This window comes from Balaenoptera acutorostrata, chromosome 14 (genome assembly GCF_949987535.1).
Source record: "Balaenoptera acutorostrata chromosome 14, mBalAcu1.1, whole genome shotgun sequence".
NCBI lineage: Eukaryota > Metazoa > Chordata > Mammalia > Artiodactyla > Balaenopteridae > Balaenoptera > Balaenoptera acutorostrata.
In genome coordinates, this window is record NC_080077.1 from 43,011,748 (window position 1) to 43,037,202 (window position 25,455).

Sequence of the window (25,455 nt, forward strand, 5' to 3'; positions counted from 1 at the left end):
AAACTGGGGAGATGGGCATTTGGGGAGGCAAGAAACAGTGCCTGCCATTCGCATTATATGTAGTCATTGAAAAGAATGGGGCATGCCTACATGTCATGGATTGTGTACCCTAGAAATGTCACCGTGCAAGGAAAAACAAACCTCTAAAACCAAACTTGTTGGCCTCCCTAATGGAGAAATCATTGACCGTCATTGAGCAAATCCATGAGTATACTCATCTTGAAGGGAGCTACATAGACTTGAGTGTTTGAAAAGCCACTCCATCACATAGCAACACCTGCAGGTCTGGACACCCTCCCTCATGGTTTTGCAAATGAAGTAGTGTTTATTTCTCTGTGTAGGACATAGGGAATGTCTGTCCCAATCAGCAGCCCCATGGGTCTCTGTTCCAGCTACTTTGGACATTAAGCACTGGTCTCTTGAGGTGTGCCCTGGGGCCCCCAAGTAACTTTTGTGTGTAAGACATAGCCAATATTTTGTCATATCATGGCAGCTGTACTCTCTACATGGTGAAAAGCATCCACCCATTTACACACAATGTAGTTAAAAAAAACAAACAAACAAAAGAAAGCAAAACAGGAAATTATATCAAAAGAGAAATAAATAAGAGTCTGGGGAGATACCAAAGTGGTAAAACTGGTTACTCTTAGGGATTGGAATTTGGCAAGGAAAAGGGAAGGAAGGAGACTTTCACTTTCATTTTATAAACTACTTTATTTAAAAAAATTATTTTTCACAATGAACACATTACTTTGGTAGTTAGGAATAAAAATATGTTAGGTAGCCTGAGCTCAATTCCAGATCTATTTAATCAGAATATCCAGGGATCAGGGCCTGGGCAAGTACATTTATTAACATCTACAGAGATAATTCTGATATACAGCCAGGTTTGAGAACCACAGATTACATTTACTATCTCAAGAAATACTTTGTTTCAAGGATAAACTATTTGTATACTTTCTGTATTCTTTCATTTCTGTAATAAGAGTGATTTTTTTTTAAAGGGGGAAAAAAAAAACCCAACAGTGCATCAAAAACGTAGGATGTACATAATTAATGACATATCTCATGTCGACATCCTATCGTATCCAGTACCTCAGATTTGATGTTTCAGTTTCTATTTTGAGGGATTTCTGCAAGCGCCGTTGTAGAGGTACAGAATCTTTGTGAAACTGCCCTGTAGGAAGTAGGTAAAGCTTTCCCTTCTTCAGAAAAATGTATCCATATGTTTTAAATTTTGTCTTTTTGAAATTTTTACAACACTTTATTTTCAAAAAGACTGTATTTTAAGTGGTAGAGATCAGAAGGTAGCAATCACTATCAGCAAAGTTTGGCTTTTAAAATTGTTTGAAAGTATCTGGTACCTCCTTGATCAGTACAATATATAATTCATATCTAAACTGCTGTGGTTAGAATTTTTTAATTAGGATTAAAATTTTTACTGAAATAAATATTCTCTTTGGTTTATTTAAGATCAGCAAAATAAAAAGCCTTAAGATTTAAAATTATAACAAATGTGTAGAAACTAGTACCATATGCTTCATAATTTGAAAATATAATTTGAAGTAACTACTGCTTCTCATTTATTCAACACATGCCTTTCTATAATACTGTAATAAAAGTATTGATCAAGGTTACCAAAAGTATTTAATGCAAAATCTATCGTTCTCTTTTATTTTGAATTAATGAAATTTTATATTATATGTATTTCCGTAAAGTATACTAAATTCGCTGTTTTAAGTTATAGCTATAAAACATTAGTTCATTTTACGTTGCTTTGCTCATTTCTGTCTTTAAAGTGCCGTGTAATTTTCATGCTGAATAAAGGCTGACAATATGATGCAATCTACTAATTTATTAATTTGTAAAAAGAACAAAATAAGTAAGTTTTGATGCTGCATTGCATGATAAAGGCTTCCTGCTTATAATTCATGTTACTGTCTTGAGCATGAATCCAAAGATTTTTAGATAGCCTTAATATTATTTTGGTGTGCTTTCAAAATTAAGAGTATAAAATATATAAACTAAGTATACTTGAACACTAAATTGCATGATAATGTCTTTTTGCATATACTTTATGTTTTCTTGAGTATAGATAATAAAGATTAATCATATATCCTAAAATGAAAAATATTACTTTGGAGTTCTATCAAGGTAAAGTATATTATGATATAAAATATGTAAGTGTATTTTATTTAAGCTTGAGAGGTTTGAAAGTGTGCTTAGATTTTAAATGTATAACTGTTATATTACTGTGGTACTTCATTATATGTTATAATTCTTGATAAATTTCATCCTTAAGTGGTTCAAGTGTGAGTCAAATTATAGTCAAATTAACACGTGGGAGCTCTTTTTGACACAGTGAACTTTTGAAGTAGGTATTTCAGAAAATAAGCTACACTGCTGTGAACTGATTGGCTTCTTATTAACCTGAGTGCACACTTCATTGGAGGACAGAATCCAGGGCCACTGCTGGCCCCATTGTGTACAAATCAGAAAATCATGCCCGTTTTCTTTGAGTGGACACGGATGCGTACCAGGCCAGATGGCTTGGTGAGCAGTTCATTCACTGGGTAGATTAGTCCTCACGTGGCCAGTGGCCAGATAATAGCTTTGACAATACGAGTCATTATTCTACGTGTAACAGTAGTCTTTTCCTCATGTTCTCATATGTGTTCTAACAAGTTGTCACCAGAGACAAGGTAGTCATGTGGGTCCCTGTGCTGGATCTGGGACTAGGGTTGAGCTTGGGAAGAGACTGGCTAGGTGCCTTCTCTATTTCAAGAACCACCTAGCTGGGAAGAAAATGGCTCTGTCACTTTACACCTCAGGGTTCACAAACATTTTTATTGCCTTTTACCCTTTTATGATTTGTTTTTTCTTTCTGGGTTGTGTTTAATATTCATTTCATTCTGATTTTCTTTGCATAAAATGGTAAGAAATCACATAGTATAATTTGTTTTGGTCCTCCTTCTCCACAAATAAGGTTTAGCTATTGCTGTGACTTTCTCCTGCAGTTTTCACACTTGCAGGGTTTATTTGAGCTGTAAATCATGAGTGCCACTGCCATTTAGAGGTGTAGGGAGTTGCATTGCCTGGGGTCAGAGTGTTGCGGTTCACCATGACTCCAAACATATGAAATAACCTCTGAAATCTTAGGCTTATGGAGAAATTAATAAGTAGAATTCATATAACTTTCAATAGGTAAACTCACTTCTTTGGAAATACGTTAAAACAGATTGCACATATGTCAGTTGTATCATTTCTCACCGGTGCTTGACCCTTTCCGCAAAGGCACGTGCTAATCTTTACAACTAATCCTTATGTATAACATTGCTCAAAACCCTTCCAGAGAGCTGTTATCCACCCTAAGCTCACTACAGTCTGTGACTGTTTCCAGCCGCTGACCTCTGACCTCTCCTGTCTTCCAGTTCCTTCTTTCTTTTCTTTCTTATTTTGCATCTCTGGTGATTCTCCACCCTTTCTCTTTCTTTCCCAGGTACCTTCCTTGGTGAGGCATGTGAGGCAGACTATATCTGCCTTCCATCAATCGAAAGAAAGTCTTTTCTCATTTACAAAAACTCACTTTAAAGTTCTCTCTTTCCATTAGCTTTCTTGGCCACAGAAACGGTTTTACTTGTGTATAAACACAGCATCTTAAATTATTTAATGGAACACATTTGACAACTTTTTATCTGGTTCCCTTAAGTTCCCCTTAGCCTCAGACTTCTAGAATATGATTGAGTTATCTAGTTTCAAGTTTATAGTTTCCTGTATATGAGAAGAGAAATAAATCAAATAAAAATTTGGTTTCAACAAATGTGTAAATGAACACACACACACATATACAGATGCATGTATTTTGTGCTTTTAGTCTTTAAAATGGACTTAAATTTAAGTATTTTAAAACACATAGAAGCAGTGTGGACATATTAAGGGTGATTTGTCTGTTTTCAAAAGGAGGGACAAATCAGTTTTCCATAGTGAATGAAAAGCACCTGTCATTATTAGAAGGCTGTAACTGGAGGACTGTGAGGGGTTTGTGATTTTTAAAAAGCTTGAAAGTTTGAAATCCTTTGAATTAAATCAAAATTCAAAAATAAAAACCTTTTTTTTACATAAGAATTCTAAATTATAAACTAATAAATCTTTTAAAGAGTAGTTTTTTAATCCTCAAATAATCTTAGCTAGCTTTCATTGAGCACTTACTACGTTGCAGGGGCCGTTCTCAGTGAACTGTGTGTAGTAACACTCTCCCCTGACACAGCCCGGTGAGGTGCTGACAGTGACAAGTGGCAGAGCTACAATTTTAACTCAGAGCCCACAGTCTTAACTACTCAACTTTGCTGCCTCAAAAATAAGCAGTTTAACTTCTCATACTAAATAGTGTGATTCCGTAAAGTGACCATAACCTAGTAAATACGTTAGCTATCTTTGTTTTTATTTCACATCATGAATTTTTGTTGCAGTGCAGCATAGGTATTTGTTGTCTTTTTAAACGTGGGCTGCAGTGTTCTTTAGAGAGTCTACAAGCGTAATACCACTAAAACAGTCTATTTTTAGGGTAATTACTGAAAACAGAATAAAAGTGGTAATACCTAAAGATTAGTTATCTATGATATGTTATAAAACATTGTAAGTGGACACTTTGTTAAGGCAATTATTTTGCTTTTCTTAGTATCTTTGAAATGCTTTTTTCCTTAGATAGGCAATATGTGAAACATGCCTTGTATTTATTCTTCTTTGTGTATGCCATTCTGTGGCATAGATTTCCTTGCTGAAACAGAATCTGGAGATGCAGCTTTCCCAGTCTCAGACCTCTTTGCAGCAACTACAAGCCCAGTTTACACAAGAACGACAACGACTTACACAAGAGCTTGAAGAATTAGAGGAACAGCATCAACAAAGACATAAATCTTTACAAGAAGCACATGTCCTTGCATTTCAAACTATGGAAGAAGAAAAGGAAAAGGAACAAAGAGTAAGTTTAAAGTGACATATGTTCAAATGTAATCAACAGCCTAATAATTGTTAGCCTTCGAATTTTAAAGAGTTCATTTTTTGCCCCCCAAAATTATATATTGCTTTATTTGTGTTTTCTAGGCTATGACTTCTTGTAGGGGGTCACAGTAATTAAACACAGACACTAATTATACACTATAGCAGACAAATTTTATTTCTGTTTCCCAAGATATTGCCAAGTTCATGATGAAACTAATACACCGTCTGGCTTGTCATATGTTAGCAGTGATTAAATAAATTTAGTTGTAACCACTGTGATCACTTAATACTATCTTGAACTTACAATAGTCTTTCATCAAATTTAAAATTTTTCTCTCTCAGTCTGGATCTACAAAAGACACATGTACCCAAGGAATTTATATTTTTTAATCTCACATTTTTGTCCCTCATACTTTTTCTTATGTACAGAATTCACAATGAATTGAAATGGGAGACATTTTAAAATAGCATAGTTCCCTATATACAGCCCTAACAGCTATATGAAAAGTAGTGATACAAATAAATCACTAAAAAAAAGACGTAAACAGATACATTATTTATTTAATTATATGCCAGAATCGCCCCATATCCATTATTTAGTTCTGTGTTAAAATGTTAGTTTGACATAGCCTTAGTGTGATTAATTTTGGTTTAGTTCACTTCTTAACAGTGTATTTTTCAATTTCTTCTAGGGACCTTATGGATAAAGATTTGATAGAAAAAGTGTTACTAACAGTAATTTTCACCATGTATAGTTATTACAGATACACATTTTTAATCCTTTATTTGGGTATAGATACTATTTTAAGAAATGGTATGTTATTTAAAGATTGTTAAAACAAAAAAGTCATATTCTTTTAAAAACAACTCATTTGCCTATACAATAAGTTGTAGTGTATTGATCTTGTCCAGAAAATCAAGGAAGTTCCTTTGGTTAAAAATTCGTCCTGTTCGCATTACTAAATAATCTATTCATTGGATTCCATTTGTGAACTGTGATAACCTGTAAGCTTTCATATCAGTGCTTTAATTTTACACATTTAATCTTTTCAAAACTGTAATCATTTTTCAAAAGAAATCAGAACTGGCAGTTTTATTGTCTGTCATTAGGTAACCAAGCTTACCTGAGTCATGTTGTCTATACGAGAAGTCCTTTATTTTACCTGTATCCAAAGGAACTTACGCTGTACGTTTCAGAAAGAACATAAGTAGTCAAATAATAATTTTTAAAAGCAGCATTTTAGAGTAGTGATTGAAGAAACACAGCCCTAGTTATAATGTGGTATCTTTCTCAGAAACCTTTCATGTTATAGATTATAGTAAGGAAAACCCTTCCTGGCTGAGTGCTACAGTTCACTCTAAACTTGAAGTACCCTGAGCTCTGTTTTTTTTTTCTCTTGTGGCCATATATCTTCTCTGCGTCTTGGCCACGTGTAGTCTGTTCTCTCTGGCTAGGCTTTTAAAACTAATCACATGAAGGGCTTTAGTTCACTTTTCCAGGTACCTCCTCTCAGCTTTTGCTTCTGTTCACAAATGCAGAAGCAAAGAATGACTACAGAAAATAGCTACAAAAGTTTTGTTAAGGTTGGAGTAGGAAAAGCCCTCATCTCTCTTTTCATGATCAGGAGATCTTTTCTGATCTGCCCTCCCCCACCTCTTTCCTGAGTCTAAGTCTGTGCACACAGAGGAATTATTCTTTAATTTTAGGTGGTTTATGTCCCTTAGCAGCTTCAGAAAACAGCTTTATTTGAAAACTGCCTTAGGTAAAGGGTCTGTATCCCAATTCAAACACTATATATTGACTCAACCTGATTTCATGATGATTATTCTACTGAAGTGAACCTACTAATTTATTTTCTAATGATGATCATCTTATATCTAATTTTCTTGAAAATGAATTAAAAAGACTTGTTTTCCTTGAATAATAACTGAGTTTTAGTAATTTTTCTATTTTGTTTCCATTTCCTTTCCTATATTCTAGCATAATAATTTGAACATGTTTCTCTTATTCTAGGCTCTTGAAAATCATTTACAACAGAAACATTCTGCAGAGCTTCAATCATTAAAAGATGCACACAGAGAGTCAATGGAGGGCTTCCGGATAGAAATGGAACAGGAACTTCAGACGCTTCGGTTTGAATTAGAAGATGAAGGAAAGGCTATGCTTGGTATTTTGAAAAGATTATAATCCTGTCATATTTATTTTTACATCCTTCTAACTTAAAATTCAACAAGAAATCACAAAGTTTTATTCTTAATTTTTGAAACATCAAAACGAATATCTAAGTGTTGTTCATATTTTATTTGAAGTTACTGGATGAAGGAGCAAGTATGGCAGAGTAGAATGGATAGAACACAAACAGTAAAGTGAGGTCCCCTCAACGTTCTCCATACTCTGGCTGTGTAAGCAACACCCAGTGGTGCTTCCATTTGTCATTAAGGGACTAAACGGAGTCAGAACATTCAGGCTTCCCACTATCCAGTGACTGAAAGGAATAGATAAGGATGGAGTCACATGTCTTTAGACTAGATCATCATATTGGGGTTTTTTCCACTTAAGGATTTTGTTTTAATGAGAAAAGCCATGTCTAGGTCTGACTTTTTGTTTGGATATTTTCCAGATTTTTTATTAAATAGGACTTTTATCTTTGAGGTATTAAAATCACTATAGTTTTTATAGGGGATCAATTGAGTTTGGAAGAAAAACTGAATATGTATTTACAGGATTTTTTGTTTGTTTTTTAGTGTCATTCAATGACTTTTTATTCCTGTCATCTCATTTTCCTTCTGTTTTGTGTTTTTTCCAAATTCTCCTAATGTTTTTGACGTCTTTTGTCACACCTCAGTGGCACACTCTTTTCCAAGTAAGAATTGAGAACAAAGAAGACCAAAGTGTTCTGAATATTTGGGGCCTCAAAGGGAAAACCAACTGACCCAGTTCATCATCTCTACTATTGCTGGGAGTTCTAGGCCAAGTTATTATAGCTCTCTCCTCTTCCGGAGGAGAGGTAAAAATGGGCGAAGTGTTGGAACTTGTATCCACTGAAACATGATTTAAATACATTTGTCTTTGTAGACAAAAGACTTTTTGTGGTTTCTTAAACTTTTTATTTTGAGATAATTGTAGATGCATGTGAGATTGTAAGAAATAGCACAGAGAGAGCCTCTGAACCTTTTACCCAGTTTCCTTCAATGGTAACATTTTCAAGATTAAAGTGCATGTCACAGCCAGGATGTTGACCTTGATACTGTCAAGACACAGAACATTCCCATCACCATGGTATCCCTGCTGCCCGTTTATAGCCACATGTACTTCACTCCCTCCCCCACCATTAATCTCTTCTCCATTTCTATAATGTTGTCATTTTAAGAATGTTGTAAACGGAATTGTACGATATGTAGCCTTTTGAGATTGGCTTTTTTCACTCAGCATAATTCTCTGGAGGTTCATGCAGGTTGTTGTATGTATCAATAGTTTGTCCCTTTTTATTGCTAAGTAGTACTCCATGGTATTGACCTACCACATTTGTTGTCCTTTACCCACTGAAGGACATCTGTGTGTTTTCAGTTTTGTGCAAATTTAAGTTTTTATTTCTTTGGGATAAATGCCCAGGAGTTGAGTTGCTGGGTCATATGATAATTGTATGTTTAGTTTTTTAAGAAACTGCCACTGTTTTCCAGAGTGATTATACCATTTTACATCCCCACCAGCAATGTATGAATGATCCAGTTTCTTCACATCCTCACCAGCATTTGATGTTGTCATTATTTTGTTATTTTAGCCACTCTGGTAGGAGTGTAGTGATATCTCATTGTGAATTTTACTTTGCATTTCCCTAATGGCTAATGGTGTTGAACATTCTTCCATGTGCTCATTTGCCATTTGTATATCTTCTTTTCCAATTGGATTGTTTCTATTTTTACACACACATCTATGGCTTCAACGGCCATCTGTTGTGCTTGTGACTCCAAATATGTATTTCTAGACCAATCTGCTTTCCTTGCGAATTAGATTTATATTTTTTACTGCTTATTAGACTGTTAGATATTCTAACTCACACTCTGTTTTAAAATATTAGCTCACCATCTCCCTCAGGTCTAAAATATATTTCCATTCTCATACCTCCCACTTGAATTTATGGTATCACTGTTTACTGAGTTGCCAAAACCATGAATCTGGGAGATGCATTCAACCTTTTTTCTTTCGCTTGCACATCGTGCTATTTCCTCCTCTTAAATATTCTCTGTATCTGTTTCCTCTTCTTTCATCCTTTCGCCACCCTTAATTCACGGTCGTATCATTTCTCACCTGGATTATTACCGCAACCTTCTTGCTGATCTTCCTTCCCACAGTCCATTCTCCAAACTCCAGTTGGGTTAATTTTTGCAAGACTCAAATCTCACCATGTGACTTCCCCACTTTAAATCCTTCAGTGATTCCTCGTATCCTGCCCCAGGTCCTGTCAATTTTTTTTCCACTGAAGCAGCCCTTAACACCAGGGGAAACTGAAGTTATGCCCTACATGAGGGTCTCGGGAGGACCCTAAATTGACTTGCTACAAGCACAGCATTTCTTTGAAGTCTCATGTTTTAGCTTTGAAATTTGTAACTTGTATTTTACTCATATATTCAGTGTTAACATTAAAAACAGTGGCTTTTCCAAAAATCTTCATGTAAAATTCATGTTTTGGAAGATGATCATGTGTACTCTAAAAGTCCCTCAGGCACACTGCCACACACATCTTAGTTTGAGGACCATGAATCTAAACATGGAGTGAAAATCATTTTGTACTGAAACTTTCTCAGGCTGGGCTCCATTTTCTTTCCAATATGACCACTTGCTCTGTGGGCGCCTGCCATACCAGACTTCTTATAGCTTGTCTGACAGAGCGGGTTCTTTCTGCTTTTGCATATGTTACTCCTTCTTCCTGAATGCTTTTATCTTTCTCCACTTGGAGAACCCCAGCTCAGGCTTTTAGACTGTGTTACCGTGACAATTCCTTTGTTGATAGCATCCCCAGTTTCCCTCTCCTAGGAAATCTGGGTTCTTACACCACCCTGCTTTCATTATAACTGAAACACTGTATTTCATTATAATGTTCATCTCTGATATCCCACCTAATTCCTTGATGCCCTTCCCTCTAGCCTGTGCAGTTGTAAGAACAGGGTCATATTTTATTCTCCCATAATATAGTACCTGGCATTCAGTAAGTGTGGATTGTATGAAATAATCTCAAATTCAGATAAAAATAATGACTTCCAAATCACTAAGAACACTCAGCAGACAGTTGCTTAACATCTTTGAGGGATAGCGTGGAAGAAGTCTTACGTGGGTGGGAAGTTGCCTCCTAAATATACGTTATAGTACCATTCAACTCTAAAATGTGTTATTCTACTAGTGAGTGAGAAGAGTTAAAAATTTCCTCTCCTTTAGCACCTTACTTGCAAACTGAAAACACCTTGATCCATTTGAGCAGCTGAAAATTTTCTTATCCTCTTCAAAGCCAGATGACCTCTAAATTTATATTTTATGATAGTATGTAGTATTTTAAGAGGCATAGACAATCCTATGATATTTTAATGGGAATATGTGTCCTAATTTTAAAAAATAATACTCTAACTTTTATGATTTTTATCTAAAATACTAATATTTTAAAAATACACTAAATCTTTTTTTTCCTTGGATTCAAGCTTCTTTACGCTCAGAACTAAACCATCAACATGCAGCTGAAATTGATTTGTTACGGCATAATCATCAACAAGAATTGTCAGCCGCTAAAATGGAATTAGAGAGAAGCATAGATATCAGCAGAAGACAGGTAAAGAACATTCTGTTCTGTGATGGCTTCTTAAATAAATGTGAATAGATTTGAATGTTCACAATTTTCTGAAAATTATTTTGTAATAACTAGTATTTTCACTAGTAATTATTTACTATCTATATTAAAGAGTTTTATTTTTAAAGGGAATTAGGTAATTTGACTTTAGTGTAATGGTCAGTTTATTTTATGACCTTTTAATTGAATATTTTGAATTTTATTTGCATCTTGAGTGAACAATGTAATATAAATAATACAAAGAGTGAAAACAGAATACTATAAAACAGCAGTGTCTGTCCAGTAGAACTTTCCATGATGAGGGACCTCTTCTATATCTGTGCTATCCACTGTGATAGTCACGAGCCAGATATGTCTAGTGTGACCAAGGACCTGAATTTTTAATTAATTTTTAATTAATTTATTTAATTAATTTCAGTTAATTTAAACAGCCATATCAGATAGCACAGCTATCGAAGTAGCAGGTTCTCAGGAAGAAAAAAGATAATTTATATTTCCATATCACTAGCACAGCTACTATTCACACTTTTAAAATTTTGCTCATTAGCCAAGTGTACTTTCTTTAGATAGTTTGTGATCCTGAATGTATGTCTGGATGAATGGATTTCTAGTCATAGTACAATGAAGGCTATTCTCTGTTTATTCGTTTATTACTTATGACTTTCACTTTGTTAGTCTTCAAATATGTTAAATGATCAGCTCAAATTCTTCTTCATTACTAGAAAGTTTTAAATGAGCCACCTTATAACCACGGAGGGAACTTATATTCTCTCCAACTAGGCTGCTGCTGAAATTGACACTGCTGAAATTGACACTGTCTAGGCCTGCAGAATTTGCAGAAAACAGTGACGTGTAGGAAAATGGAAGGGAGCTTATCTGTCAGACAGGATAACTGCTAGGCCAGCATGAAGCAGACAAAGTCTTCTAAGCAATGGGATGTGTATATATTGGGATGGCCTCCATAGACGCAGGTCCTTTTTAAATTAAAGGACGATGGCACTGGCATTTTTTTTTTTTTCGTGGTATATAACACGTACTTAGTACATATTTATTGAATGAAGAAACTCTTTTTCCCCATTAGCTTCATGAAAGCTATGTCATCACTCCCTGGTCTGAGTCTTCTATGACTATTTCTTTTTTTTTTTTTTTTTTCATACACACACACTGTATTTTATTTTTACAAGAGATAAATAGACTGACACCAAGCATTGTACATGGATGACCACAACAAAAGCAACAATGATTGCAATGACCAAACATGAAGCACACTCATACTATGTCATAATATTGACATTCAGTCCAGTAATCCTCCACTGCAACAGCTCCTTTACTTTGCAGTGAAAATTGCTTCGTATATTCTTCGGACGGCACCAGCATTTTACTGCAAGACCATGTAACTTACTGAGTACTTAAGAGCCCTGTATTCCAATATCAGCTCTGCCATTGATTATAGATCATCCTTGGACCAATCATCTCTTGGGTATTGGTTTCTTCATCAGTAAAATGAGGGAGATGTGCTTATATGGTCTTTTGGGTCCCCTGTGGCCCTGAAGCTATTTAAGCTGCATCCATATAAACACTTCTTAGATATTGATATATGAAAATAGAGGAGGCCTCAAGGTTTCCTTATTTCAGCAGTTTGCTTTTGAAGCAATGTCAGACTTACATTTGACATTCCAGTGTGTCATTTTCTTTCCCTTAAACACAGAAAGTAAATATGCAGAAAACTTTTAAGAACTATTTGTATTTTTCAGAGTAAGGAGCACATGTGTAGAATAACAGATCTACAAGACGAAGTAAGGCACAGAGAGCATCACATCTCAGACTTGGATAAGGAAGTACAGCACCTGCATGAAAATATAAATGCCCTGACCAAAGAATTGGAATTTAAGGGAAAAGAAATTCTCAGAATAAGAAGTGAATCCAACCAACAGATGAGGTATGCCATCAGTCACCACAGAAAGAATTTGCAATGTTACCTGAAAGACTATTGCAATGGTATTTAGCAATACATGCCTATTTTTACGACTAGATAGCCTTCTAGTAAGATATTGAAGACCACTTTTTACTTTATTTGTTGACTATGTTACAATTTGAATGTAGAAGAAATGTTTATATTTTGAAAGATGTATATACATTCACTAACTTTGGAAATTGTATGTAATTAACTAAAATCTTTTAAAAATGTTATTTTAAAAAGCATTAAAGGAGACAACTTTAACAAGCTAGAAGATTAGAGCAAAGTAAGTACTTTACTTTAGGCTGTTTCCACTAATTTTCTGTATATTATACCTAAAACCATTTCAAATCTGTTAGAGTATAGAAAGTTTTGAAAGCTCGACTTCAGAATAACGTTTTCCTAACTAAAAATAAATTAAACAGGTTGCATGAACAAGATTTAAACAAGAGACTTGAAAAAGAGCTGGATGTCATGACAGCAGACCACCTCAGAGAGAAAAATATCATGCGGGCAGATTTTAATAAGACTAACGAGCTACTCAAGGAAATAAATGCAGCTTTACAAGTGTCGTAAGTCACATTATATTAAAGAAAATTCATGTGTGGAGAATAAACTGAGGAGCACTGTGTCTAACCTCAGATTAGCTAGTCTTTTGAATCTAATTAAATGATACTTTAAAAAGAAAACTTAAGTGCTGTATTTACAGATGGTAACTGCAATATGATATATTCTTTAATTACAAGAAGGCAGTTGAACAATTATGTTTTATCAGCTGCTACTGCTATGGTTCTACTAGGACAATATTTGTCCAAAGACTGTCCCTCAGGATCATGAACTATCATGCCATGGTGAAAACTCAAAAGATACCCATTATACAATGTTAAGTAAAAAGAGCATATTGTGACCAATGGGGTTATTATGATCCTATATATACACTAATAACACATATTTTACAAAAATGTCAAAAGATCTTAAAGAAACAAATACAAATTTTAATGGTAGTGATTCCGTCTATGGACTGGATTAGGAGGTATTGGAGATGATGGAGAAGAGCAGAAACTTCCTTTTTATTTTATATACTCTACTTACACATTATTTGAATTCCTACAACAAGCATTTGATTGTTTTATGATTTTAAAAATCAATAAATGTAAAACATCACAAAGTTACTGCTCATAGATAGTAGCTCCAGCATCATTAAAACCTAAAGTTCTAATTATTGCTTTATGTTTTAAAAAATATTTAATAGCCTCTCTCTTTCCTACACACTTACTTATAAACTTCTATAGCTAATGCACCTGGCATTCACTCCATCTCTGTGGCCTAAACTGTGGTCCAGTTTAAGTTATCCCAGAAATAATTTACTCTAAGCTGCTGCAATGGTTTATTCACTTTCAGTCTCTCCTCTTCCAATCAATTAAAAAGCCTTCATAAAAAATATAAATATCTCCATATACTTCAGTAAAGTCAAAATAGTGACTTAATCCCATTACCCTCAGTGTCAAAGTCAAACTTAAACTCTTAGCTCCAGCGTGCCATCTCCTGCCTCATCCCACAGCCACCCGTATTCCCTGTCTGCTACCTTTGTGTCAGCCACACTGACCCTCACAGTTTCCTTCTAAGAGTCTCCTGTGTTATCCTCTACAGTCTAGAATAACCTTCTATGTCATTCCTACCTATTACCTTCCTCCAATCTAAAAATCATCTCGCATTTCATCCATGTAACCAGCTAAGCCTCACAGTAAGTCTTGTTAAATTTGTACCACATATGCCCACATTCACTTCAGCTGAAACAGAAAACAGACCCCCCCAGTCACTGGCATTTACTTCAGAGGCCTCTGAGGTGAGGTGCTCTTTCTAATGGACACATACAGAATTTTCACATCAGTAGGCACTCAATGAATATTTCACAAATAAAATCTTTGAGGATTCCCTATAATATTTACCACTTCATAAAGTTACCCTTGAAATGGTAAAGAGACTCATGAGGTCATTTCCCCAGTCACAGTGATTCTGGGTGTTTGCAGTTATTGGGGGTAATTTTTAAATCTTTTGGGCTGCAATAAGAGCTTGCACACCTGCCATGTCGAAAAGCTCATAATCTCAGGCATTTTGCAGAGATGAGTTACAATGAACCCCAGTGACCACAGTGTTGTTTATCAGGCAGAGGCTAAAATCCTGGTATTCCCTCTCTTCATACTCTGAGAAAACATGCTCACAGAAAGGATAACCTCTGTCTGTCCATGTGTCCAGTCTCCTTAGGAATGTTACGTTACAAAGTAGTAAGGGTTATATCTTTGTTTTTACTTTATTCTGCTTTTTATGGTTTTGTGCATTATGAACTTTCAGTAGATAGAAAATAATTTAGTATTTTAATATTTATTTTTAATCAAAGAATTAGTGTTACTCATAGGTCAAATATTTTTTCTGCTTTTCTAGATCTACCATTTGTTTTCTATTTCAACTAGGTCTGTGCTAGCCAATCATATTTCTTTTTTCACCTGCTGTCATTATGTAATTAACCTCTAGTTTTAGGTATCTACTCATTTAGTTAAAAACAAACACATATACAACTGTATTTAGGCTAGCAATGTCTAGTAGATTTTTCTGTAATAACAAAAATGTGCTGTATCTGCTCTGTCCGGTATAGTAGCTGCTAGCCACAAAGGCTGTTGAGCACTTGAACAGTGGCTGGTGCAACCAAGGAACTGAATTTTTAACTTCATTTAATTTTAATTAATTTAAATGTAAATGGCCACATATGGGCTAGTGGCCTCCATATTGAAAAGCACAGTTGTAGACAGTTGGATATTTCTGGCCCATATCCTCAAATGCAGCCTGCTGGGATCTGCTGAATGGTTTGGATTTAAACAGATGGAAAGCAGGGAGGGTCCACTCCAGTTTAAGGAACTGGGGAGAACAACTTTTGAACTATTCTCAGCCTGTTTCAGAGAACTAAGGGTACCCTACTGAAGTTCCTAATCAACTGCATGCTGACTTTAAAACTTCAAAATCAGCAAAGCCCTGTGGATTCTTGGCAGTGGGTATGGTGGAGGATGGGTCAGGCTGCCACTTGAAGCCTGGAGCTGAGGGGCCTCTGGAGCAGCTGGACATTTCTTGCTTCTGTTCCTGCCCCAAACCTTGTTGGACTCCAGGGAAATGAAATGGGGACAAAAGTTTAAAGGAGGGACTGTACCCTCTAAACATTGTTGAAATGGTGGTAAGAGTTCTGTGTCTCTTACGGAATTATTACTAGAAATCCTCTTCTCTAGTGCTGGGTATTAAAGTCTACTCAGGTTTTCAGATATGCTATAGAAATTGTTTTATTTTCTTGAGTGGTATAGTATCTTAGTAAAAACATTGTATCTAAGAAATATGTCGTGGTTTTTGTTTTAGAAACAAATGAGAATTTAAAGAACTTTAAGCTAAATGTAAATATACACAGAACTTGGAGTCATGGCAGATCTTTATTATGCAAAAAAGGTAGTTTGGTTCAGAGATTATTATTGTTTAGGGTTATTTTACCTTAACTTCTCACTGTACTGAAGCCAAAAGGTAATTTCTTCTTGGGGGAAACATTTGAGTTTCTGTACTTGGACTTTAAGTAGGTCAGTAATACCTAATTAAAAAGAAGCTCTCCACCACACCAGAATTACTTATTCCTTAAAAGTTGTTTGAGTTTTTTTTTTATCTATAATACCCTAATAGTTTTTTGTTGTTGTTATTTGATTTTTAAGTTGCCATACAGCTTATTTTCATAATCTTGTGAGGTAAGGATGAAGTCATTCTATTGTCACAAGTCTGAATCTGTGCCTGTAATTTATGGGAAAGAGAAGTTTGACGTTAAGCTGCTTGAATTACTATATTTCCTTTCCTTAAGGCTGTAGGAGACAGTATAATAGAGTTCTTTCATCTTATACAATTAAAATTCTAAAACAGATATGACTATTTTAGAATCTAGTCATATTTTAGAAATTAGTCATTAGTGACTAATAATACTGTTGTTTGGCTCTAAAATCTCAACTTACCGATTTTTTTTGTTAATTATTTATTTTAAAAGTATGGAAGGAGTATCAACTGGGAAACTTTTTTATATAGCTTTTTATGCATTCATATTTTTGGTTTGTGTTATCCATGAGCCATAGACACTGACCTATATATTCTCAGAGCCCAAAAAAAAAAAAAAAATCAGGGTGTACGTGCCTGGGGAGAATCCAGCAGTGACCCTAATTAGTAATTTTATATGTTCTACTTCTGTCTGTTCTCTCTTTGTATTACTTCTAATGGGAATCTGTATTTTGAGTAAAAGTCTGTATGTACTTGTGTGGTTCCCTCAAAGCAGTGTTTCCCAGGCTTTAATCCTTCCTATACAGCCTTTGGGAATTTGGTCATTTCTGGCTACCTATGATATTATTTTCTTAATATTTTTAATTGACTTGTTTTAACTTAATCAACTTTTCCTGTTAAATTTTTAACTCTGCAGTAAAACCATTATAGCTACTGAAAAATTTCATCCATTATTCCAAACAGAAGTTAAGCCATAACTATATAAATGTGACTTCTGTGAAAATACAACAGTGTTATTAGATCCTGGCTAGCATTGATGCTTGAGGCCTGCCTGAGTGCTGTGAAACAGCGTAATAAGCATATATGCTATGAAGACCAGTCAAGATACACAGAACCAACCAGACTTTTCTCCTTGTGGTCAGAAAGATTAAAGGAGAACAAACTGAACTGTCTCCTGTATCACTAGTCGTTCACACCTAGTCTTTGGGAAGCAGCTGGCTTAGAGAGTTGCGTAGGGCAACTGAAAGGGAAAATGTTGACTGCCCGGTGTTGGCGTGAATGGGCATCAGAAAAGGATGAAGCGTGCTTCCCCCATCAGGATTTTGAAAGACTCATAATTCTTGAAATATGTTTGCAGGTTAAATCTACATCATATTACTTGTTCTCTCCTTTAATGCTTTCCCATTTGTGTTTATATGGATGTTTCTTCAGTTTAATCAATTATTTATTTCCCTTTACTATCCAGGTATCTTTTAAAAAAAATTTTGGTGCTGTAAAGATAGTTTGTGGAGAAGATGTAACTGATAATAATTTTGTAGGTAAAGAATGTTGAAACTAAGCAAAAACATACACTGGAATTTAAGTTCAGAGACCTTTATTATGCAAAAAGGTGGTTCAGGGATAGTAACTGACTATTTTAGACTCACTTTACCTTAACTTCTCATTGTACTGGAACAAAAAGACATAATAGTTATTGGGTTTTTTTTTTTAGCTTTACAAATGAAGTACATGTATTTATTTACACCCCAAGAAGATGCTTTCTGCATTTTACATACTTAAAAGCAACATTCAAAATTATTCTAAGACGTAATAGTTTTAAATAAGGCTTCAAATTGAGGGTTTTTAAATTTTTTATTTATTTATTTATTTATGGCTGCGTTGGGTCTTCGTTTCTGTGCGAGGGCTTTCTCTAATTGCGGAGAGCGGGGGCAACTCTTCATTGCGGTGCGCGGGCCTCTCACTGTCGCGGCCTCTCCTGCTGCGGAGCACGGGCTCCAGACGCGCAGGCTCAGTAGTTGTGGCTCACGGGCCTAGTCGCTCCGCGGCATGTGGGATCTTCCCAGACCAGGGCTCGAACCCGTGTCCCCTGCATTGGCAGGCAGATTCTCAACCACTGCGCCACCAGGGAAGCCCTAAATTGAGTTTTTTAGTGACCATTTACTACCAAGTATTTTTGTTCGGCTTCAGGAAACAGTTCAAAAATCTTGTACCTTGTTTTTACTGATAAAGAAAGAAAGTACTCCAGTGACATCTTGTGGCTACTCTGGTATGAAACGCAAATGCCTTTTTCCATGTTTCTCAAGCTTCTCAAAACCGTTGCCCATAAAATATAAACCTTTGCCCATATAATGCCACATCATGATAAAATGTAAGGTTACTTTATATGAGCTCAGTGAACTGTCACAGAACAAAAGTGAAGATAATGAAACTAGCCTCACAGTGAACTGACGAAGTCCCAACTGATCCTGAGACAGTCACTCCCTAACCCCACACTTCCTCTCCCTCATACCTCCCTACTTCCCAGATTAGAACTTTAGCCATGGGGCTGGGGAGGGAGCCAAAAATGTTATCTCCAAGTCTTTGGCTTGAGCTGAGTTAGTGGAATTTACTAAAAGTACTAAAATGCACAGATTCTGGTACCCCTCTGGAACTGGAGGGTGGGCGTGGATCACTGATACCCAGAGGATAGATCATCTAGAAGTTACTCAATATTTGTTGACTGAAAGTTTTCTGTGAATCTTCATTAACCATAATTTTGTTGAGCTTAGTTTATTCTTCATATTTTGAAAACAAGTTTTAAAACTGTTCTAATTATTTGAATTTTCTAAAATTGAGAGTGCTTTTTTTCACACTACACTAGCAGTTTCCATTTGCATCCTCTTCATTCTGCCCTGTGCTATATTCTTAGACTCTGCAGGGTCCATGGCACCTCTGCTCATAAAAAATGGCCTCTATTCTAGAGTCTTCAGTGGCATTTAGTTCTATTACCTTCTCACTTCATTCAGGGCAGAACAGGCCTAGAAGGAAATATAATTCTTCTTTTATCCAAGGAACCGGGTTTTTTTTTTTCCAGTTTATATATTCAGTATATTAACTGATATGCAGAATTTGTAAACTGCATTTCCCATAAACCGGGAAAGAATGATGTCATATGTGTGTGTCCTTTGTACCCCTTTCCTCTGTATCTTCTGTCCTTTTTATATATGTTAACAAACTTTATGTCATCACACAATATCGTATGTGTGGTAAGTTCTCCTAATAGTAAGCCTACATTTCCAGCATCAAGCCTGCATTGCTAGGTTAGTATTATTCAGTATATTATTTCTTCTACAGAGCACATACCTCACCTCATTCCCATATACACTTAAATGACTTAAAAATGAGTGAATTCTTCCAAAAGTAATCTGCAAAGCCTTTAATAACCTCATCTACACTTGGAGAGCCTTTCATAACACTACCTCTTGAGGCAATCATGTCATTACACTTACAAGTTTTAACGGAAAAAGTTTGATTTTAAATTTTTGTGTGTTCAACTGAACCAATATGAAAAATAGAGGCATTGCAAAAGAATGTCTGCATCATATCAATGAAAGGTTTTCTTGTTTTTAGACTAGAAGAGATGGAAGAAAAATATCTAATGAGAGAATCAAAACCAGAAGATTTACAGATAATTGCAGAATTAAAAGCCATGCTTACAGAAAGAGATCAGGTCATAACGAAACTAATGGTAAGTTGTTTTGGTTTGGGGGGTAGGGGGTTGTGGTGTAACCATGTTAGTCATCTGTAAACTGCTGATTGGGAAAACATGAAAAAATATTTTTAAGTAATGCTAAACAAAAGTTGAAAGTACAAAATATATGTATTGTGATTGAATGTTTATTAAAATGTTTATGAATGAGGATAAGAAATACAAAGTAATTTAAAATTTTAAATTTGGTATTATGGTAAGAAGATTGTGTCTTTTTTCAGTAATTTTTAAAAAGAAATACTTTTTAATATATATTGAATGTTTAACAATATGTTATTGCCAGTGTACAGTTAATATACTATTAAAGTGTGTGTGTGTGTGTGTGCTGTACATGTAGAATTAGAATTGGATGGGAAAGAACAGTCAACACATACATGCACAAGCCTGCATTGCACACTTCCAGTTAGTCTTGTTAACTTCCTAAAGTGTGTCCCACTAAAACCTGATCCAAAGACATACTTCATGGAAAAAGGATTCTATTTTCTTAGGGTTCTAGCCTAAGAAAAGCTACAGGCTCTGTCTTGAGAGTCTCAGTGCACACTGAGATGTTAGCGGCTCTGAGACGTCCATCAGGGAAGAAAATACAGACTTAACAATAAATACACTGCCTTCATTAAAGTCATTATTCCTCAAGAATAAAAAAAAAAACACAAATGTTTTAAAATCCATAAAACATTTCAGAGTCTTCTAAAATTATACGACCTGATCAATAATTAAAATATTGCTTTTTACTGCCACTAACAAATAAAAATCAGAGTAAAACTAGAAATAGAATGCTAATCATTCTGTTTACTCATTGATCTCTTCATAAAAACTTTGGACATTAGCATGCAAAGAGAGCCTAAGAGCATTTATTTCTGAAGTCCTTTTTCCTTAACGTATTTCTCTTAGCATTTAGGAAAGTCATCCTGTTATATGGGACTAGAAGTTCCTGCCAAAAAGCAACAGGTAGTTGATTGGGGTTCATAGATGGAGCCCAGGAGCAGGCATTGGAAAGACAGAATATGTGCTACTTCATCCCAATAACCACCCAGTTTTCCGAGCTTTGTGAACATGAGCACAGGCATCATAGCTTGCTCTGTCTCTATCTGATAGCAGTAGATTCATGAAAAATTACCTTATATTCTACATATGAAATTAGCAAATGTATTACTATGTTTCATCTATGGTAGAAATAGCTGTTGATTTTCCAGTTCTAGCCAGGGAATGGTCTACACTCTTTTCACTACACCCCGATTCTGTGGACTGTGAGGCACGTGGGCTGAGATTAATGATGCAAATGATGGTCAGTGGTAACTAGGAGGGGGTTGAGAATCTAGTTCTCCTAGAGCACACAACCCTGCCTTTCACACACACAGTGATCCATTCACTTATGTGTTTACTTCCTACAGTCTGGTTGTTCAATTAGCACCTGTTGGTGAAGCCAAAGGCAAAGGGTTTATCTCTGCATGGGCCATTCACTTTTTCTCTGTTCTGTGGTTACCATTGCTGTAATACATTGATGTCTCAGAGAGGAGATTAGGCAAGATCAAATACTTTTCCAGTACTCAAGAATAATGATATACCATAGTGCCATCTTCATGTCTGGAAACCACTCAGCCATGCACAGAGCAGCTCCATGAATGCAGGTTAAGCCTGCTCAAAATGCACAGTCAGCCCTCTGGAAAAGAGATGGGCCAAATAAAACATTTAGCTCCAGCCTTGGAGGGAAAAGGTATGAAAGGGTAGAGAAGAATCCCGGAGCACAGGGTTTGAAATGTGTTGAAGAAAACTCACCCACCAGCAGACTTTAAGATTTCTAAGATTTCTAGACCTGACAATCAGGTCTAGAAATCTTTGAATAAGTTATATAAATTTTCATTCAGGTTTTATATTAAATTTTGAATGAAATGGCATTTATACAATTAAGTTTTTAAATATTCAATAGAAAATGTTTAAGAAATGTTTGTAATTCTTTTGCATAGGAGGATAATAAATTTTATCAGCTGGAATTAGTCAATCGAGAAACTAACTTCAACAAAGTGTTTAACTCAAGTCCTACTGTTGGTGTTATTAATCCACTGACTAAGGTATGTGCTGTAAACATTGTAAAATAGGAATATGGTTTAAAACTTGATTAAAATTTTTATAAAATATTTAGAGCAGCAGAAAATAGAGCTTCCAAAAAATGTTTTCTTAAATTTAATAATCTAGGACTAAAATCTATGAATTCTTTATGTACTCATTTTCAAATGACATGCTAATAATATTCATTTATTTGTTGAGAACTCATATTCCTTAAAACAGTATTTTATTAATATTATAAAACCTTGGTTATACCATTTTGTTTTTTTATATCTCTTAAAAAAAAGAAAACTCACTTCTGAGTCTCCTCAGGATAACTTCTTGTCATTTCCTTAGTGTTCACTGTTCTCTATGGGGTCTTGAAAAGTACTCCAAGCCCTGTATACCCAACAGCTCTCCCTGACTTAAGGCCTGCCATCTAATGGGCCTTGGGTTGGACATGTATTTTGTTGCCCACTAATCTTCAGAGAAGGGCCTTACTTCTCACAGTCTTAATCACCTTTCTTGACAATTAAAATTGAACATGACCTATTCTTACATTTTGTTGCTGTCTTAGGACAGATAGAAGAGTCTTGCAGATAAATGAAATGGACATGGCTAAGTCTTATACATCTTTGTACCCGAGCTTCCTATGACTCCCATCATAGTGCTATAGGTATAGTGGGTACTCAGTAAATATTTGTTCAGTTGCAAAATTTCGTCATGTTTTCTATAAGCTACTACAAATTATTCTAGTGAATAAAGCAAGTAATAAAGAATAAATAATTATGTATATGGGCTTTATAAGGATTACATATCTTTTAGCAGAAATCAGTAGTAGAAATAAAAATGCCCGTGCTAAAGCTATGTTTTGGATTCAGATTTAATTAATTTGCACATCATATCTAATTTCTCATAGGCCCTTAGCCAGAAAAATTTCTGCTTTCAAAGCTCATAAAACTTCTCTATTAAGAAGATGGAATCTATCCTTTCTTCACAACTTAAAGTGCTCCAAACTTTAAACTTAAATGTTTATTAAAACAGAATGACTTGAATGATTTGAAAAATGGAATGACTGAAGTCAGGAAACCTATAGCTGTATCTCCGGAGTCCAAAACAGTGTCTGGCACATACAGGCCTCTCAAAAAAATAATTGGTGAATGAATGAATATAGTTAGTTTCAGTTTTTAAATTCATTATTTAGGGTGAAATAAGCTTTTAATTAAGATTAGAAATATTTCCTTTTTACCTATTTTATTGGAATTACATTTTTAGCCACAAAACCATTACTGTAGAACTTTACCAATGATACTTCTGATTTCTTAAAATAGAAACCTTAAGTAGGTTTAATTATGCCCTCTCATGACTAGAACAAGAAAATGCTAAAGATACATCTTTGTAAATTTTGACTCCTAATAGGGACTCAATTTTCACAAATAATTCTGAAGAAGATATTATTCTTCCTTTCTTTTTGCAGTTATGCTAAAATAGGCTTCTTTTCAGAGACTTTGTGATTCACAGAAAATGACAAAGGACAACGTCTAGATAGTTGAGATCATTATAAGTAAAGGAAAAGGACCATCTTGTCTATTAATTGCATTTTTTTCAAACTCGAATCATTTTGCAACAAATTATTTCATAAATTAGCACACACTTATGTTAATTTTTATTACACAAAGCAAGATGATGTTCATTGAATCTACAGATGAATAGAGACTAAAGTTAATGATTTGAAAGCTGATAGATTTTAATAATCTGAAATTGTATTGCTCTTTTCATCCACCAATTTTAAAGACCAATTAAAAGGTAAAAAAAGATTGATCGCTTTTGTTTTATAACCTTTAAATTTTTTTCGAAGATTGTGAGCTAATGGTAATACTACCAATTAATTGGTAATTGAGACTTAAGTATACAGATTTCATCTTCCCTCTTCAGAGAGATGGTGCAGTGAATTTAAAACCAAATTATTTCTCTAGGTCAGCTCTAAGTCTTAGGTAGAAATGTGAGATTTGATTCAAACTACATTGCCAAGCATTTTCTCATTCCTTTTATTTTCCAGGCAAGGACTGCCTCCCTTTGACAGATGGCTAAAGTTCACAGGCCTCTCTTTTAAAATTATGTTAACTTTTCACCTTCTCCTAATTTTAGCCTAAACCCATTTAACCTCATGGTATCCGTGAGGTCTACTGTTTCCCCCTTTCCCTTTTCCTCCCAGTATTCTTTATCCCGTGGCCTTCTTTCCACCCCCTCCTCTCCTCCCCATGAACCATTCCTAAACATTTCTTCCTCATTCCTTCTGTCCTAGCAGCATGTCTGTCTGTGAGGATTCCATGTAAAGAGCACCTCCAAGGATCCCCAGACCACACTTTGGGTAACACTGGTTCATCTTAACATCCAGCTTCCAAAATTTTCCCATGCCAAATTTGTATCTTCTATTGTTCCTATTTTCTCATTCGTCCTTATGCAGGGACTGTCCTCACATGTATTATTTTTAATGCAGCAAAAGAAGAAGAACAATAAATCACCAACAAACAGGTTTGTGAGTGTTCCCAATCTAAGTGCTCTGGAATCTGGTGGAGTGGGCAATGGACATCCTAACCGCCTGGATCCCATTCCTAATTCTCCAGTCCACGAGACTGAGTTCAACAGCAGCAAACCACTTCCACAGCCAGTGCCACCCAAAGAGCCCAAGACATTTTTGAGGTGAGCCCCGTCTCACCAGTGATTTCTTTTCTTTTTTAACTTGAGAAATTTACTTTCTTACATTGCAGAAATCTACTCCTTTAAGAACAGCCTAGGAAAAGAAATTTTACTGTGAAATAGTTTCAAAATATATTCACCACCTCTCTAGCGAACTCCTTTTTAACTCTGTTAAAAAGATTTTTTCTATTTTCTTGTCAATTTTCTAAATGCTTAAAGAGGTACTAATGTAATTCATATGCTTAGAATTTTAATATTTATGGACCGGTGCTTCATTTTTAGAATTATCACCAGTTTTTCATTAATAATCCATCCCCCTTATTACAGAAATTTAAGATATTTTTTATTTATTAAGTGGCTTTTGTTTCTTATCTGTTTATTTTTCCCTTGCTTATTTATAAATATATAGGTGCTTATTGACAAAACAAAAAATATATAAGCTCTGGGAACTTAATGATAAAAGTGGGAAATTTAGAAAAAAAAATTTATAATTAATATTCCAATTTTAATCTCAGAGTCCTTGAGTAGATGTATTAACAAGTAAAATTTGAATGAAATCCAATTGTTTATCCATTAAATAGTCAGAAAGTGGTGTCATT

The 25,455-nt window shown here is 35.0% G+C and overlaps 1 protein-coding gene across 6 annotated transcripts in view; it reads left to right on the forward strand.

Moving 5' to 3' along the window:
• The window catches only part of FAM184A (family with sequence similarity 184 member A), a 117,703-nt gene that overhangs the window by 90,322 nt on the left and 1,926 nt on the right, over window positions 1-25,455 (forward strand). For 2 of the 6 annotated variants that reach the window (XM_007190767.2, XM_028168693.2), the window contains 8 exons: window positions 4,769-4,981; window positions 7,016-7,169; window positions 10,693-10,820; window positions 12,593-12,777; window positions 13,221-13,367; window positions 19,975-20,092; window positions 22,078-22,182; window positions 24,657-24,859. In XM_007190767.2, coding sequence (XP_007190829.2) covers window positions 4,769-4,981; window positions 7,016-7,169; window positions 10,693-10,820; window positions 12,593-12,777; window positions 13,221-13,367; window positions 19,975-20,092; window positions 22,078-22,182; window positions 24,657-24,859 — 1,253 coding nt within the window. The other 4 variants (XM_007190768.2, XM_007190769.2, XM_007190770.3 and 1 more) reach the window with 3 other exon arrangements.